At 38.7% G+C, this 18,025-nt stretch overlaps 2 protein-coding genes and 2 non-coding genes across 4 annotated transcripts; 2 read left to right on the plus strand and 2 right to left on the minus strand.

The window, feature by feature from the left end:
• The first annotated feature begins 1,732 nt into the window (after positions 1-1,732).
• On the plus strand, positions 1,733-1,815 carry Trnal-uaa. Its single transcript has one exon. It is a non-coding gene; the product is annotated as a tRNA-Leu (tRNA).
• Positions 1,816-2,345: 530 nt separating this feature from the next.
• On the minus strand, positions 2,346-2,474 carry LOC116613091. Its single transcript, XR_004294092.2, has one exon. It is a non-coding gene; the product is annotated as a U11 spliceosomal RNA (small nuclear RNA).
• LOC5505254 (rhodopsin, G0-coupled) lies at positions 2,346-5,869 on the minus strand. Its single transcript, XM_032373695.2, has one exon. The coding sequence runs from the start codon at positions 5,354-5,356 to the stop codon at positions 3,326-3,328; it is 2,031 nt and encodes a 676-aa protein (XP_032229586.2). The 5' UTR covers positions 5,357-5,869; the 3' UTR covers positions 2,346-3,325.
• A 3,567-nt stretch (positions 5,870-9,436) lies between these two features.
• Positions 9,437-16,110, plus strand: LOC5505268 (mitochondrial import inner membrane translocase subunit Tim23). Its single transcript, XM_001626050.3, has 7 exons — positions 9,437-9,614; positions 11,973-12,031; positions 12,604-12,697; positions 13,590-13,671; positions 14,111-14,169; positions 14,530-14,640; positions 15,042-16,110. The coding sequence occupies exons 1-7, from the start codon at positions 9,542-9,544 to the stop codon at positions 15,161-15,163; spliced, it is 600 nt and encodes a 199-aa protein (XP_001626100.1). The 5' UTR covers positions 9,437-9,541; the 3' UTR covers positions 15,164-16,110.
• Positions 16,111-18,025: the final 1,915 nt, after the last annotated feature.

Here is an 18,025-nt window from a genome sequence, read left to right on the forward strand (position 1 = left end):
TACAGAATAAGAAGAGTGCGATACTCTAGTGTCACGCAACTTTCAACCAATGGACGGAATACATGGTCTTTCGGCTAAGACTGCGAGTGTTAATTATTTATGGCCGAGGGGGGGGGGGGGCAGTTCCCACATAGGGGGGGGGGGGGGGGCTAAAAAAGTTTTGGGTACGTCGATGGGGGGGTCATAAAAGCTTCAATGTGGTTGAAGGGGGGGTCAAAAAGTTTCATCCCTTAAAAGTAGGAAACGTTTTTATTTATTTATTATTATTATTATTATTATTATTATTATTATTATTATTATTATTATTATTATTATTATTATTATTATTATTATTATTATTATTATTATTATTATTATTATTATTATTAGTAATCAAAATGCAAGAAAGGCTGTTTGGCTAGTGTTGCCAATGACTGCTGTTAAGCCGTGAACGCTTTCCCAAAAATGAGAAATTTAACAATATTTATAACTTGGTAGCAGCAAAAAAAAAAAAAAAAAAGCAACAATGGAAATATATGCATTAGTAAAATATACTAGGAATCTAGTACGGCAAGTTATTAGATAATGTGAATGTGTAAAGAGTCTGACTCGGATACCTTTGCTTTAGACACCCCCGCGAGTACCAGATCTGGGAGATCTATCAGACCAGGGGCACAGGACTATTTTATCTTTTATTAAAACAGTCCCATGAAATAAAATATAAAATTGTCCTGCGTGATATGGACTAGTGATATGGCATGCAAAGATGGATATAGGTGTAGATTCATATTCTTTACTGTTTCAAAACGCCACAAGGCCACATTTGGCTTATTACAAAAAGAAATAATGTTTTTTGGTTGTTTTATAATGCATGATTTGTTTATGTATCTCTATATTTCGTGTAATAAATGTAGATTTTTGGATTTTTAAAGAGAAGGAGGGGGGTCAACAAAGTTTTGATGTTTACAAGGGAAAATACTCAAGTGGAGTGGAGCTGAATACCGACCCCCCTCGGCCATTAATAATGAACATTTCCTAAGCAATACAAATGCTTATAATAATATTAATAATGATATTAATACTAAGCAATTCAGAATTTTTTTCTAATTCATATCAGTCAGTAATCAATCGTTCTAGAATACAAATATAATAGGGGGTACCACATTTCGGGGACCCTGTTTTCCTTTATAAACTAGAAATTTTCAGATGGAAAAGATGTTTGTCATTTGCATAGCTTTAAGAAAAACGGGATGTTTACTATCACTATTTTCACGCGAAATGATTGAAAGAAATCTTTGGTAATTCAGCATTTAGCTCATTCAGGGAGTTGTGGCTCTCTGGCTCGATCATGCAAGGCCCGGCTTCGATTTGCGAATGATGTGATTGTCCTTGCTTTGCTCCTTGTAAGGTCAGAAAACAAATATATTCGTGAGGTAAATAATAATGAAAAGATTAGGTTAAGGAAAGGAATGGGTGGCATAAACATATTTTTATTAAATGAATGTTTTTTTCGGGGAAATCGTCCCCAAGCAAGTCAAAATAAAAGGATCGATTCTATCATCCGTATATATTTATAAGATTTTATAGAAATATCGATGCTTTAAAAAACTTGCGTAGAAAATACAACTCTTAACACCTTTCTCCTCTTATTTGAGAAGATTTTATTCGGATAGGCCAATGGTTGAGAAAATATTAGATGCAAGTATAAACACTTGGTATATGTAGATTCTTTTGCCCTTTATCTGGGCATGTTACCAGGATGGCCGAGTGGTTAAGGCGTTGGACTTAAGTTCCAATGTACGAATGTACGCGTGGGTTCGAACCCCACTCCTGGTAAAACTTTTTCTTTTTTTTTTCTCTCATAATTTTTTTTCACACTGACATTAATGTTAAAGTATCTATATTGACTTCTTTGAGTCGAATTTTATTCATTTATCATAAATAATTTTGTAAAATTAACTTTTGTGTTTTCAAAATAGTCGCAGAAGCCAGTCAACCATAATACTGCCAAGTGCTTTGCCTAAAAAGGGAACAAAAATAACATTTAAGCAACTATTGGGTCACACAATAACTAACATAAATTTTCGGTTTTTTTTTTTTTGCTAATGCGTAGAAGCGCCGCCGCTCTTGCGGTATTATTATTGTCTATTTATTCAAAGTCGGTAGCCATGTGGCCTGTGCTCGGGTACCCGAAAAGAAACCCATGCCAAATTCCGTCTACTTGTATAAAGCAACATTCGCTTTAAAGCTGATTTGACTAAAAACGTCAGGACAAAACACTTTCCTGACGTACAAGAGTTTGTCACTTTTGTTGTAGGTCGGAGGCAATGACACTGGCAACTCCGTTCTGATGATTTATTTGAAAGTAGGGCGTCGGCGAACAGTGGCGCCAACTGCCGGTAGAGTCCAAAGATTATGCCTCCGAAATCTCTTGATGGCGATTCCGCGCAGGTCCGTGACAGACCCACGTGCAAGTGACTGCAAAGGCCCTTTTATCGAACGATGAGACATTCAAGTCCGTGAGTCAAAAACCGGAAGCATTAGCCATGTGGGATGACTTATTATCAAATGACATATAAAACAATGCTCTAACATGATATAGAAAATATTTATTACATTCCCTATTATCAACTAAAGTTATTTAAATTATCAAATCTAGTGAAATCAGCTCGGCTGCTGCATGCAGTTGATGAGCGGTTTACTGAGCATGCGCAATAGCACAGGCCGGCTTGGAAGGAAAAATGGGTTCTAGTAGAAACCGAAACCATATGGGAAAACTCTAATCAGGATGATTTTGATTTGAAATAATAAGCAAAATATTCCTTACAAATCATATGCAAAATGCCCTTTTGCGGATAAAGGGGTCGGCTTTGAAATGCTCGAAGCAGTAGAAGTAAACAAGCAAATTACAGGACTATCGGTCCTCAAATACTCCATCATATTAAGATCTAAGTGTATTTATTTGGCATCTAAAAAGCGATAATTTTTTTTTAATTATTTTATAAATTAAACAGAAAGCTTAAAAGAAAGAAAACACAAATAAGAAAACAGTCATTGGATATATGACGAGAAGATAACATTTCCTTTTCTTAATTCATTCATTAGCACATTTAGTGTAGTCTCTCCCCAAGGGTTGGATAAGTAATAGTGAGCGAGTGAGTACATGAGGCCAGCTCTTTCAAAGTACTTTATATTATCTGATCTCACAATATAAATATATCATATCTATATTTGAAAATACATAAAATTACACTATCTAACAATATTTACAATATCCACAAATATGTAAGGAATGTTTGTAAAGACGTATGTTTATTCCATAAAATGCATATATGTGAGTTGTTATTCAAACCATCTCGTCTAAATCAATGTCATCAAGACATAGACTCATTCTTTTCCAGTAGTTCTGAATCTCGTGAAGTTCACTCGGTGAAGCCTGGAGCACATCCACACTACACCTTTGTAACCTGGCCCTCAGTGACGCATTCCTGTCCATGTGTTTACGCGTTTTTCTTTTACCGTTTCGCCTTGGTGACGTCATCGAGCGTGCTGGAGCAGCCGGGTTTCCTGTGTCCTTTTCACTCCAAGCACGAGAATGATTGCTTAGTGTGCTAGTGCACGAACTGGGAATTGCTGTTCTTGAGGAATCTGCTCCTATTCGATCAGCCTCATTAGTTTTAGCATTTCCGTTTCGCTTTTTCTCGTGTTTGTCTCCCACGTGATTTGGGATTTCAGGCAGGATTCTCCCATTGGGTGTTGACGGACTGATACTTCTATCGTGACTCTCATTCCCCGTAGCCACAGTAGCTCCTGAACTTGTACTATCACGCTTTTCAATGCTCGGCACGCTATTACTGACTTTACGGTCGTTTATCTTACGCAGTGCCCTTCGCCTTGCCTCTGCCCTTGTTACAGTTTCAGTTAGTAGCAATTTCTCTGTTTTAGCCAGAGAGGTTTCTTCACAGCTGGAAAAGTCCTTATTGCTAACACCTACGCTATTCAAATCATCTCCAAACTGCCCAACTAAATTCCCGTTAGTCTCTTGGTTATCTCTTGGGATTTGTGGTAGTTTTTTCCGGCGAATTTTGGGCAAGTTGCCACCTGACCCTGTTCCATTAGCAGCGTCGTTCACAGGAGTAATAACATTCCCGTCTTGTTCTACGACCTTGAATTCCACTGTTTTAACGTTTCCGTGTCTTTGTTTTGTTCCTTTTGGAGTCTCAATAAGGTCCGGCTTAAAGGTGGTGTGTGTAGGAATCGGTGAAGATCTTTCGACGGAAGCATCTACAGCCGAAGCATTATCATTGTTTTGCAAAACATTTAGTCTATTGCGTACCGCATCTGGCGCAATTTCCCTGTCTGTCTCACTCAGTATTCTACTAATACGGAGATTTGATGTCGGCATATTGCTCCCCGAAAAATTAATTTGCCTTCCGCAACATAATAAATTAAGTATAACAGCTTTCAGCTTACGGTTAAGTACAACGTATATCAGGACATTGTAAATCACGCAGGACTTGGCTACTAGCACAGTGATATGAGATGCGGTAGGGGTTATAATAGAGTCAGCTGTAAACGCCTGTATAAGGGAAACAGCAACATAGGGAACCCACACAATCATTGAGAAAAAGATCACCACCACTATCATTTTGGCTGTTTGAATATGCGTCCTTTTCATAATAGGGAATTTTTTGCGGACGGCGTTTGAGTTTGTCATAGTCCTGCGTGTACTTTTCCGCACGGCCATGAATATTTTTGAGTAGCAACAGATCATCAAAATCAAAGGCATTAGGTATAAAAATACCGAAGCAATGACAGAATAAGCCATGGACGCTGGGTTCTGGTCACTGTACTTTATGAAGCATCCGCTAAAGTAGAATTTTTCTTCTGTAAATGAACTCCATCCCGCAATTGGAGGAAACGTGAATAACAGGACGTAGATGTAGATAATGATTAGGATTATTCCTGCCCTGGTCCGTGTTATTCTCCAAGCTTTTATCTGACCAGGTTTTGTGATGTAGAAAAAGCGATCAACACTTATCGCAGCCAATGTACTCACACTGTTACTTATAAAGAAATAGTGCAAAAATCCATAGCCGAGGCAACCAGATTTTCCCCATAACCAACGGTTGCTTAGCGCTGATGCTACGGAGAGAGATAAGTCCAATAAGGCCATCACCAAGTCACAAAATGCGAGATTCAAAATAAACAAGTTTGTTGCAGTCCGTAGTTTAGGGTATTTCCACAAAACAAACACGACCAAGGAGTTCCCTAAAGTCCCTAATATACCGACGATTAGAAGATACGCAACTGATACTTGTCGAGAAGTTTGATAAACGTCCGTTGAGATGTTTGCTGCAGTTGTAGTAGCACTCATGTTTGTAAACCGGTTGGAGACACGCGCCAGCGACGCTAAAATCTCTCGTTTTTGAAGCCATAAATCAAAGCCTTCATCCTTTCGATGTTGAGGATTAGTGTGTAGACATGCGTTGTGTTTCACATGTCGCAAAACACACTCCAAATAGACGTTAGGTAAACAACCGCGGTGTAGTATGTTTGGAGGTTTGATTATCTTTGACAACTTTTTCAAGTATTTGCTTTATCTCTTGATTGACCTGGTAGCCAATCAGTGCGATCAGACCCGACACTAATTAGCATAAAGATCTAATTAGTTTGTCTGCTGTGTGTAGAGTCCTTTATTCCGTTTATTTACCTTTTCCTGTGCGCTTTATTAAAATTTCTTATGAGGTCCCTTGCACATTTGGGATACCCACAGTGATGCTTTATCTCCCCAGATCTAAATTTGAATTTTTTCTTACCGCAGGTACTTGATACCGAAGGCGTGAGCCACCGGTTAAGTGATTTTGCACATAAAAAGGTGCAAACATGATTAGAACCCCTAAGCGGAGCACAAACAAGTTTATCGCTCTATTTAAATTTGTGGATACCTCACTAAAACGAATTATTCTGCGCGCGCAAAAGTGGTAAGCACGCAAACACTCATCACGAGCCTCGACACGCGAAAAACGAATTATCCCCAAAATGGACCTTAAATTTGACCTTGCTGGCTACTGTTGAAAGCATCTTCCACCCCGGCAACTCATAATGGAGTCAATTCTAGCTACTATTCGACGGAAATGCACAAGTGCATCTTTTGTTGTGATCAATACCAGAATACTGTAGAATAAAACTATTTGGTATTCTATAACATAAGTATAAGGTTTCGAGGTCGAGTTTTTTGAATACCAAACCGAGTATCAATTACCTAACTACACGTAACCCAGACAACAACCATGAAGCCGCAATTCACTATCTCAAAGAAAAGGGTAATTTTCGTCGTTTGTAATTTGGACGAATTGTTTAGAAATTGATCTGATTTGTTTGAGGTTCCAAGGTCAAAATGTGGCAAGCGATGGTGCATGCAGACAATGCGTTTATTGTATTTCTATCAATAGAAAAGACAGAATATTCTTTAATTAAATTTTGAAAGGATTTCGGCGTCCTTGATATACTGATTGCTAATAAAATGTTTCGCAGTGGCCGCTATAATCGGATTATGCGGTATATCGTATAATGCTCTCATTAATAATGCTTATGGTTCTAAACTGTCATACCGTAGATGATCTAATGAACGCCCCCTATCTAAAGACTGTCTCCTCTCTAATGAAGGCCCCTTTAAGCATATTTCTTCTAACCAACGCCCCCTACCCCCCTCCCTCCCTTCCAGCTTAAAAAACACAAACGACATAAGAATTCCGTTAACATAAATCAGCTTTAATTGCCTCCTTGCTTAATCTGAGCCTGGCTTCTACTGGGTGAGACTATACTGGTCTCTCTATTTAGTGGCCAGCGAAGCTCGATGGCGTTTGGATCATTTAGGGACGCACAGGGAGCCCGAAACTTGTCATCCCACAATGCTTCGCACACTATCCATTTCAAGATGGCGGACATCGTAAAATATTGCTGCCTTGTAATCGTCGTACAGTAGCTGCTGTTTTTGTTGCTAAACCAGCACCATGGTTAATGTACTTAAAGGTGTACTGATTGACTGGTGAGTTGAACAGATAAGTGCGCGGATCTGTGTATTGCAAAATCACATAAAAATGTTTTTGGTGGGTTTTCATTTCTAAACTTATGTCTTCGTTTGTCTCTCTTTTAAAACTGCAAGCAAGCTTATGTTAGTCATAGCTGTCAACCCAACTTGGACGGGAATCGTGTGAAATATAACAAATATGCGAAAAAAAACCAGACAGCCAGTGCGGGTGAATTCAGAGAATGTATGAACATTCTTACAAAAATTAGGATAGAAAGGATAGATAGTTCATTTAAAAAAGATTGCATGGCAGCTAAAAAACGCTGAATTGCGCAATTTACATCGAGTAAAAAAGAAAAAAAAGGAATAAAAATATAACTATATATATGTATATTACAGGTAATAGACTAAAATGCGACTTTGATAAGAGGAAAGCTATATACTATAAAATGAGCGAGTATGATATGTTCAGTTGGGATTATACGTTAAATTTAGTGGTGCAACTGGATGCCATGGCCGGGATGAAAGATCGCCTAAAACGTTCGGTTCAGCAGCGCGGAATTGAGAATGTTCTGGATTGTCTAAGACTATAACTACACTGGTTCTTAGGTGGTAAGATGTTCACTAGCTTATGGTTAGGGCAGGTGGAAATAGACGAGAACAGATTAAGACAGAGTTCACCCCATCTATCCTTCAAAGACTGTAAGCCATAGCTGGCAAGGCAGTCCTGGTAGTTAGCTTGTGGCGACACAATGGACATTACTTTTTTCTGCACTCTCTCGATCTCGTCACTGAGATATGCCGGGAGGGCATTGTGGAAAACAGGCTCGCAGTATTCTAAAACTGGCCTAATAGTGGAAAGATAAAAGGCAATAATGTCCATAACAGGGAGTTGGGCTCTTTTTAACATTACAATGAAGCATAGTCGCTTATCAGCCTTTTTAATACATTCGGAGACGTGGGCGTTCCATTTGAGGTCTTCTGTTATGGTGACTCCAAGGATCTTTGCATTCGTGACAACGGGGAGCTCAAAGTTGTGGGTGATCTTCTTAAAGTCAAACCTCAGCTCCTTGCACTTTTCAGCGTTAAGTTGCATTCCCTGAGGCTTGTATTCCCTTAGGCTTGTGATGAGGTCCAAAATATTGTGACACCCTCCTAATGCGGGTGAGTTGACAGCTATGGTGAATGCATCATGAAAGAAATACGGCTATTGGGGTTCTAAAATAGGAGAAATAATCAAAAGAATGAACAGAATTGTCTTTGAATTTGGCTTTAAACCAAAATATCTTTGGATGTCTCGGAATACCAAATTAATCATTTACTTACTTTAATCATTTACATAATCACCATAGAATTTATCATTTTCCAGAAATTTACTGTAAGTAAAGGCATGAATCTTGGGGAGGGAGGGGGGGCAGCTGAAACTGCCCTCTTGATTGTTTTAAGGAAGGAAGGTGCATCCATTCCCCCCTCCCCTTTGCTGCAACTGTGAATATGTATTGTGTTTGAAAGCTTGTTTTATCTATGCTAACCATGCTGTTCATTGTTACTCTTCTAGTGACCCAGCTGTAAAGCAATTCTTACTCCATTTGGATGAGCATAACGTGCTTGGAAAAAAGTTTGTCATCGAAGATTTGGATGAGACCCATTTATTTGTATCTGCCGACATTGTTCCAATATTGCAAGAGAAAGTGTGGGAACTTATGGATACCAACTCTTTCAACATTTCTCAGAGTTAGACTAGCCAGGGATGTTATTGGAGGATAGTATTTATATTATTCAAGCCAGATTGAAAATCCCTGCTTGAAAGCTATCAGGGTTTTGACATAATAACTTCACCATTATGGTAATGCAAAAGGCATGGGAATACGTGTAGGTTGATTTTTCAGGGATAAGTAATACATTTGTTTGAGAAAAAAATGGCATGAAAGGCAAAAAAAAGACAATGCATGGAGATGTGAGACATAGAGCAGGACCCTGATGCTAGAACTGTAAAAGAAAAACAATTTGCAGTAATTACCCCAAGAACGTAGACACCATGAAATCACCAGCCAAATCTGACCCATGTATTTAGAGTCACAAAGTTATCCATCATTCCAATGCATTATACACAAAATTGATGGATCTATATAAAGATAGAATGAATAGGCAAAAATAGAATTTACAATTTATATCATTGAAAGTGCACTCTTGCGGGCCATACATTTCCAATTACAGAACCCTCAAGATGTGAATAAAAATAGGGGTTTCAAGGAAACTCAAAGCGTGTTAGAGTGGGGTTTGAGTCATCCGAAAGTTTGAGTTAAACCCAGACAGTATATGGGTTTCTTCCACTTTGTAAAGCTATTCTCTCAATTTTCTCGGAATAAGATTGAATGGGTACCCTGTGCTCATCCTTATTCCCCCTCGTCCAGACTATTGCGTAATGGCATGCGCATGCGTACAGCGGTCATACCCACGAGGTTTATGCAACACCGCACGTAATTTGCGTCCATTTTGCCGGTTTTTCTCGTGAAATTTGGACGAAAAATGGACCTGAGAGATAGAAGCGAAGGGTTTGAGAGTAGTGTACCGAGTCCACCCATTGGTATGGATTATTCTGGTATGTTCTAGATCCATTTTACTCTATTTTGTAGTCAAACTAACTCGCACATGAAGAGTAACATCAGCACTTTTTCCGTCAAAATCGACGGATGTTTCCTTACCTCAAACCAAATTGACCCTGTCCTGCCAATTGGTAACCTTCAATGAGATGTTTTAATAAAATGTGCATCTACGAGCATTCTTTAAGTGGAGGTTGCACGATCTCCAAACGACAAAGAATGCTTGAGCAAAAGTTTACTTTGCCGGCCGACTCACCAGCCCATCGTAGACAAAATGAATACTCGCATAAAATTAAATAGCTACGCTGGCTTGCTTTAGCCTTCAGAATTTTTTCCTGCAGTAGGTATTGCAAGTTGTGATGATGTAAAACGAACACATACTCGGTGCACGGGTGATAGGATAGTTCAGTGTTTGTTATGTATCGTTTGTTAAGGTGTTAAGGTGGTTATGTAGTAATATGTGTTTCAGGCCCATTTTCGTTTCCTATAAAGTAAGGTAACGGTACCTATTATCGGACCCTTAAGATTTACGCTAAATATCTTGCGCATAAACACAATTGAATCTTAGGTTTTACAGCTGGAAATCACTGATTTTTAAACATAATTCGATCTATATAAGGAAAATTCGATGGTTAAATTCGGGATAAAACAATCTTTAGTAAGAAGTGTTGTGAAGCCATATCATCGGATGCTCTTACCTATTATTGGACACCCTAGCCCTATTATCGGACAGCAGATTTCTTCTAAAAAAATATCGGGAAAATCATGCTTCATTTTCAAGAAAATACAGCAGGCAATAATTTTTTTACTAATGTACTTTGCAAAAGTCACGATAGAATTAAGTTTGAGACTCTTTCTCCGCTGTAGCAAGCGATTCAAAAAACCTGCGCACGTGTGTGAAAAACTGCATGGTGAAATGTGCTTTAGCTTGGCGATGAAATTTGCGTTGAATCCTTCAGTGATTGCTCGGCTGTCCGAAAATAGGGCACCGAGGCTAGTTACAAACAATTCTAGCTATCCCAAAGTGTCTACGGAAACAGGGGCCCAATGGCATCCTGGGAGATCAACAACAAAATGGATTCGCTGTGCGACTTTCATCACGATCGGTAAATCTTGGATTTTTTTTTTACGGCTTCTTTTTGTCCTCGCATATTCAAGTCAAAGAGAGGATTTCAATTGCCATTTTGCGGTGCATGAGAGTAAATTATTTCTAGTTTTGCGAAACAATTTTAAACATTCATAAAAAGTTTGGGAATACATGTTTTCTGAGTGTTGTTTCTTCGACTCGATGGGTTATTTTTTTACTTGTTTTTCTATCGTTTGAGATATTTATGATTTTTTTTCACTGTCTGATAATAGGTACCACTACCTTATATACCTGGAAGCAAAAAAGAGGGCCTGATACATGAACTGTGTAAAATCTTCATGTTTGCAAATGAGATTTTTTTCTCCTGTGATTGTCTAGAAAACAATAGTTGTTAAAAAGCAACGCTCTGTTTGGCCCACAACCTGTCTTTAGTTTATTTCTCATTAGTATTAGTTCTTCGTGCTGAAATTCTTTATATAGCATAATAGCCCAATTTCTAGTTCCACTATGACCGCTGGACTTACAGACTAAGGATGCGTAAATACAGTGTAAGCCTCGACTTGAGGCAAATTTCATGCGCATACCAGCAAGAATCCTCTGGAACTTGGAATAACACAATGCAAAAACCTGTGAATACTATTTGCAATCCATTCAATTGAAACCAAGGCTTGCACTGAATTTATGCGTCCTCTGTGCCTTTGGCTAGCAGGCACAACGGAACTCGAAACTGGACTATTATGGACTGAAAATATGAATTATGCTTTGGAAGCTGCTGCGATTTGATTTGAGCTTTTGCTTGTTTTACCACGAAGTCACTGAAGCGGGGGTAGTTCTCAAATTTAAGATAAATAAATATTGCCTGATACACAGGCTAGTGGTTTTGTTTTGTCTTAGTAATTACAACTGACTTTTGAGGCCGTTTCTAGCTCTTAGCAGCATTTTCTTCATGCAGTCTACAGTATATAATGATCCTAGCAATTATCATATAATTTCTCACTTATTGTCCTGTCATTCTTGCTTGCAAGACCTCGGCGAATACAAAATCCTTGTCTCGTTTGGGAATAGCGCATAGTCAGACACAAGCTTTGGGGCGGTTTGTCTGGCTTTGATTGTTTGTTTGATTGACTACATGCTATTCCCAAACAAAGAAAGAAATTTTGGATTCTGGCAGGTCGCACAACAAAAAAAAAATTTCTCAATTATTGTCATGTCATTCTTGCTTGCAAGATTTTAAAAGTATTTTTTTTTAAGATATTTCTTTCTTTGACAGGTTCACCAAGACCAGCCCTTTCTCCCTATCTCAGCATTGACCCAACATACTTGAACCAGGTAGATATGCATATAGTACAGGCCTGTACCCAGGATTTTTTTTTTGGGGGGGGAGGGTGCAAAATCCAAAAAAAGTAGACCCTAATTTTTCCAGGGGGGGGAGAGTGAGTTCTCTGAAAAAATCTTACCACCCCCCCCAAAAAAAACAAAAAGGGATTTTTTTTCATGCCTTTGCAGTATCTCCATGGGACGTGGAGATACATGATCTAGCTTATGCTTTATAGTTTTGTCTACAAATAGCACATCTATTGAGAACCGAAAGTTTCGGCCGTTGCGTTCGCACCCCCTGCACCCCCCCCCGGGAACAGGCCTGTAGTGTAGAGCTTAAAGCTGTCTTGTCCAAATATCAGAACCTTTAGATGCCGATATTCTGCTCTCTTCATGTTTGCAATTTTTGTAAAAAAAAGTCCATTTATTTTTCATGATTTTGCAATTTTTGGACTTAAGCAAAACGAAGGGAATTAAATTGTGCTCTAATTATAAAAGCTATAGCTATAAGTGTGCATTTAACAGTGACCGCATAAAAAAATCCATTTATTATTAAATTTCTTTGTTGTTGTTATTATTATTAGGGAGGCGCAGAATTTGTGTTTCCAACAGACCAGAAAAAGAAGCGTGGATGGGGAGAACGGATGTTTTCAAGTATTGGTACTTCTTACATGTGTGGTATGTTGGGCACAGATTGTTTTCTGACCACCCTTTCCAAATACCACATCTTTGATCTTTGATTTTGACTATGATATAAGCATCATGGTTTGGTCTTTATTTTTAGCAATTATACCATTTCCATTGAGGTGAATAGTGGCGAAATATTTTTCGAGAGCCAAAGGCTCAAGGTAGATATTTTTAAAGCAGCTATCCACCGAAATGGAAATGGTATAATTGTTTTAGTGTATAGCTTTAGAGCAATTTTCTTTTCAGAAAAACTTGCAAAACGACTGTTACACCTGCCATTTTGCTTGATTTCAGGGCACAGGAAAACATCCACCTCCTAGGAGGTGTATATTGCATTTTATCCTGAATTTTTCAACCAATCAAATTGCTTGTTCTTGCGAGGTTCCTGAGTTTTATATACTAATTTCATTTTTCTATGGTATCTCTGTATGAAATGATCTGTATCTTTGAAGCTTCTGTATATTTGGTATTATTTATTGTTATAAACTGGGTAAATTAGTCTGTATCTTACTAATACTGGTTATTGTGCTGGTGTCCTAGACTGTATTTGTAATAAATGGTAGTCAGTATGAAACCAAAACATATTTTATATCCGAATTCTTTGTTGCGCGACCCCAAGAAATTCTTAACCCATTTCTTGTCTGGTAATAGTGTGTAGTCAATCATACCACCGTGACCAATCAATTTTCTAACTGTGTGCAGTCGAATTGCCTTATGACGCCATCGATTGGTTTAGACAGCTGATTGACCATGCGCTATTCTCAAACAAGACAAGGAGTTTGAATTCGCCGAGGTCGTGCTACAATGAATTTGCCTTTAAAACTATTACCTCAATTAACAAAAAAAGGGTTTTGTTTAAGTGTTACATTTTTGTTAACTGCAGGTCTTGCGGCTGGTGGGTCGTTGGGATTATATGAGGGACTAAGAAACCCAGATGGGAAAACCTTCAAGCTGCGTTTAAATAGGTGATTATTATGGCACTGAAAAGGACTTGAAGAAGGCCAATCGCACCATTTTATGCTCCCAAATCCATTTCCATCAGCTAATTCAGGAAGTAACTGAGGAAAATTCAATCAAATGTCATCACTGACTTCAATCGTGGATGGCTATTTTGAAGTTTTCCCGCGAAAGAACCGCTATACAGTTGTATTTTCAATTGTAAACAATAACAAAGGAGTGGTTGATTGATATTCTTTATTTTCGGCCAAAAGTGCCTCAGATACCCTAAACAGGCCAAGAAGCTTCAAGTGTTGATTTATTTTTCATGATTATTTCCCCTTTCAGCTTGCACAGTTTTTTCTTATCACTAAATTGTACCTGAAACCAAATCATGCTGTAAGCATGTGCAGTAGCCAAAGTTATTACCTAAATTCCTTTCCTTTCATTTGTTAATTCTTGTTTCAGTGTACTAAATGGGTGTACAAGAAGAGGTCCTTTTGCAGCTAACAGTCTTGGGGTGATAGGTGAGTCAGGCTCAAATTTGCAATGGAACACATGGTTATGGTCAAAACTACAGTACTTTTTGTGGAGGAAGGGAAACCAGAGAGCCTGGAGGGAGATGTGGATGACCAGATATATACATTAATTCACTGAAACAACACCAAGTGTTTTGCTTTGGTAAAGTGTAACACTTGACTGATGCGTGGCTGGTGTTGAAATTGAGCTTGAAATATTACAATTATGCTATAATCCACACATTTACCTCCAACCATGTTTTATGTGTGCCCCCCCCTCCCCTCTGAAAATTTATGAAGCAAGAATAAAAATGAAGCTTGTTTTGACACTGTGTTTTTGTCTGAAGCACTTCTTTTATATTCTTTCAGCGTTGATGTACAGCAGCTTCGACAGCCTTTATGGCAAGTTAAGGGGCGAGGAGGATGAGTTGAATTCTATCGCTGCTGCAGTCACCACTGGAATGATTTTCAAAAGCACAGGCAAGCTTTGTTGCAACACTGAATTTGATGTTTATCTGAAAAAAGTTAAGAAAATACTGTATGTTCCAGGTTCTTAGAATGCAAATTAACGCTAACTCAGGGATGAATGCCCTTTTAATCCAATCAAATGTAGAGATAGCAGTATCTATCCCTAGATCAGGGCTAACCTTTCTAGGAACCGGCCAATGTTTAGTAGTTAAACCTCATGACCTTGTCCCACATTAAGAACATATCTAATACATTAAAAAAAATAATAATAACTTTGTATTTTTACTCTGTTTTGCTAATTTGAATGCTGAAAACCTCCCCCAGGGGCTATTTTTATCACGCCCGAAGAGAGGGGCTTATTAGAAATTGAGATAATTCATGTAGTCACTCTGTTTTGTGTTTGATATCCACAGCTGGCGTCAGACCCATAGCCATCGCAGGTGCTTTGGGAGGATCCCTGGCAGCAGCCTATCACTTTGGAGAAAAGCTTTTAGAAGGAAGAGGACAGACGATATCTACACCAAACTGGGCCTGAACCTAGCTGCAGTAATTTATTTTTAAATCCTGTGTTTACAAGATGTATTAGGCTCCCCCGTGTGCTGTAAGCTGGGTCACATATGCTGGTGTCAAGTGCTGGATTTTAAAGACAATGGGCTTAGTCCTTTGGATGAAATGGTGTTTGATTTCACCCCAAGTGAGTCAAAAGGAAGGGCTAGAAATTCATAAGCACAAAGAGACAGAATTATAACTTCTAGGATGCCTAGAGACATTGAGGAATAGCAGTGATAAAGAAAACCAAAAGATCAGATGTTCCCAAACAGTGGCATGAGCAGACATGCAAGTAGGATGTGTGTTGGCCTCCTAATGGGCTGGTAACCAGGCAAGCCACATTGAAAACGTCATTACCAGAAAGACTAATGAAAGTTGATTTAGGAAATTGATTTAGATGCTCCAGAAGTTTAGGAAAACTGATTGAGGAGAGATACACAGTACCTGAAAGGCAGAAGCCCAGAAGGTTTGCAAAAAGTCGCTCAAAATAAACTAGTGATTTGTGGAGATGGACTTTACAATGAAGCTTTCACTGTATATCACCTAACTGACTATTGTGGCACCAAATTTTCAAGGAAGATCATGGCAGTCATTCCGTGTTTTGGTCGACCTTCGTCAGAAATTCGAGGATTTTTTTTTTTTTTGGGGGGGGGGGTGGGTATTTCAAACGCTGAAAGAAGGATTGAAAGGCGAGATCCTCAAACAAAAGCCGAGTATGTGGTTGTGTGTAAAGCATTGTTTGCTTGGCCCCAACGTTTACATCCAAATACCAAGAACGATTGCTTCCTGTGGCAAGAACCCAGGTATTGTAGGTAGGTTTAAAGGAATGAGATCGAAGTTAATTTTTACAATCTAGTGGTTTAGCAGTTGCATCAAAATTGTAAATTATGGTAAATCTATTCCACTGTAAATAAAGAGCAGTATATCATTCCCCTGAAGACTATTGTGTTTCGTCTTCATTTCGATGCATTTAAACAGAAAACCTTGCAAAAAAGATAAGATATATTCTTTATTGGTAACAGGTTAAGTGGTTTTCAAAATCTCGTGCGACCAAATGTAGTTGTTGAAGTGTAATAGTCAAGCCAGACCAAAAGAGAACAAAGACATTACAGTGTATTAGTACTAAATAGTATTTCACGGGTTTTTGAAAACCAGTCTACTTTCTTCTTCATATTGCTAAAGCAGCAAAACGACCTGCGCCTTTCCTAGCAAATCTTCAGCGACTGCTCCTGGATAGTAACACACATATTTTAGTATATTTGACAGGCTTTTTGCTACTCCAGACCTGAAGCTATCAGGGATGCCCCCCCCCCCCCCCCCCCCCTCACCCCTATTTTCAGATATCTGGCTTAAGTCTTTTATTCTACTACGCCCTGAGACGCCTGTAAAATATAGGCCCGACTCCAAAACGTCAGAAATGCAAACTAAACATCACCAGACCCGGATACTCATGGATTCCTCCAAGGCACAGACTATCTCCAAAAGCGCATCTAAGCAATGTAATAGAATTGACTCTTGTCAAAATATCAACCTTGATGTCTGACCAATTCGTAAACAAATGCTTAAACTCTTCATTTCAAATCAGTCCGGAATACAAGGAACTGATGGCCATTGAGAGAAATTGTATCTTCTTTCTCCATTTCTTTGAAGTGCGCGTGTTCAGGGTTTTTCCGTCATGTCGAGTCACCATGTTTAGCCTATTTTGCATACCTGCACTGCATCTTTAGAGTCTTGGAAACACCTTGACAGGCGGGCAATCTCCTCCCCCAGAATCATAACAGTTTTATATATATATATATATATATATATATATATATATATATATGTCTCTTTGCCCCGAAGCCAAACAAAACTTTTCCAGGTCCAAGAAACCCTGAATAGCCTGAAAACAATTTTTGAATAAGATTGGGTAGCAAAGATGGCTTGCATTGGATAGTATAAGGCCATTCACTAGAAAATTCGTTTCTCACTTAATGAAGCCCAGACAAGGAATTATCCCACTGAATCAACCTCAGCGTGCAAAAACATCCATAAGCACAGCATTAATTATGTCCAAATATACTTTATGATGTCCTAAGGCACTCTCCAGATGTGAAAAAGCTGTCACCAGTTTACTTCCGGAGGTCCGACGGAAACCTCAACAATTAAAATACAAGAATCTATTAGAATCCGAGATATTTAACAGGCCATCCGCTCTAAATTATCAATCACACCCTCAAAGAAACTTTCAATAGAGACACTGCTTTTAATATTTTGAAATAGTTTTTCGATAAAAATCATCGCAGATTGTTACTAAACCGACCGGAAGTAAACTGGTGACAATGCGGCTTTAAGTGAATTACAAGCAAAACTGTTGTAAGCAACAGGCAGTAGCAGTGCCATCACTAGCAAAAAAGGCACCGCAATGCATTGTTGGAAACTTCAAGGCATACCGTCTTGGGTCAGAGGTAGCTTAGCTTAACTGGTGGTGTTGGACTTGAAATAGGGGGGGGGGGGGGTTTCTGTTTTTCTTACAATTTTGCTCAAAAGTACCCAGGATTGAAAGGGTTAATTGATGTTTACGCTATATCTCGTACGGAGATCAATGTTTATATAGATTTTACCCCCCCCCCCCCCCCAGGTTCTTCAAAGTAAAAGTGCTCGTCTGAAAATTAAAAAAAAAAAATTCCCCTAAAATATACCCCCCCCCCCCCCCCCCCGGGATTATAACTTTCTAACTTCTCAAGCTCCTTCATCACTTAGAATCGCGACTGAGATTCCTATACATCATTTATCAAAGTGCTAGCAAAGCCCATGGGTCACATTCGGCGTATTTACCAGGTTATTGGATGATAAATAAGCGCCGACA

The sequence above is a fragment of the Nematostella vectensis genome, chromosome 11, assembly GCF_932526225.1.
Source record: "Nematostella vectensis chromosome 11, jaNemVect1.1, whole genome shotgun sequence".
NCBI classification, from domain to species: domain Eukaryota; kingdom Metazoa; phylum Cnidaria; class Anthozoa; order Actiniaria; family Edwardsiidae; genus Nematostella; species Nematostella vectensis.

Excerpts from the sequence above, each read along its gene's own strand:
- LOC5505268 (XM_001626050.3), top strand. The coding sequence starts at position 9,542 with ATGGACCTGAGAGATAGAAGCGAAGGGTTTGAGAGTAGTGTACCGAGT. Across the intron at positions 12,698-13,589 it reads TGGTACTTCTTACATGTGTG|GTCTTGCGGCTGGTGGGTCG; the intron begins GTATGTTGGGCA and ends TGTTAACTGCAG. Across the intron at positions 14,641-15,041 it reads AATGATTTTCAAAAGCACAG|CTGGCGTCAGACCCATAGCC; the intron begins GCAAGCTTTGTT and ends TGATATCCACAG.
- LOC5505254 (XM_032373695.2), bottom strand. The coding sequence starts at position 5,356 with ATGAGTGCTACTACAACTGCAGCAAACATCTCAACGGACGTTTATCAA.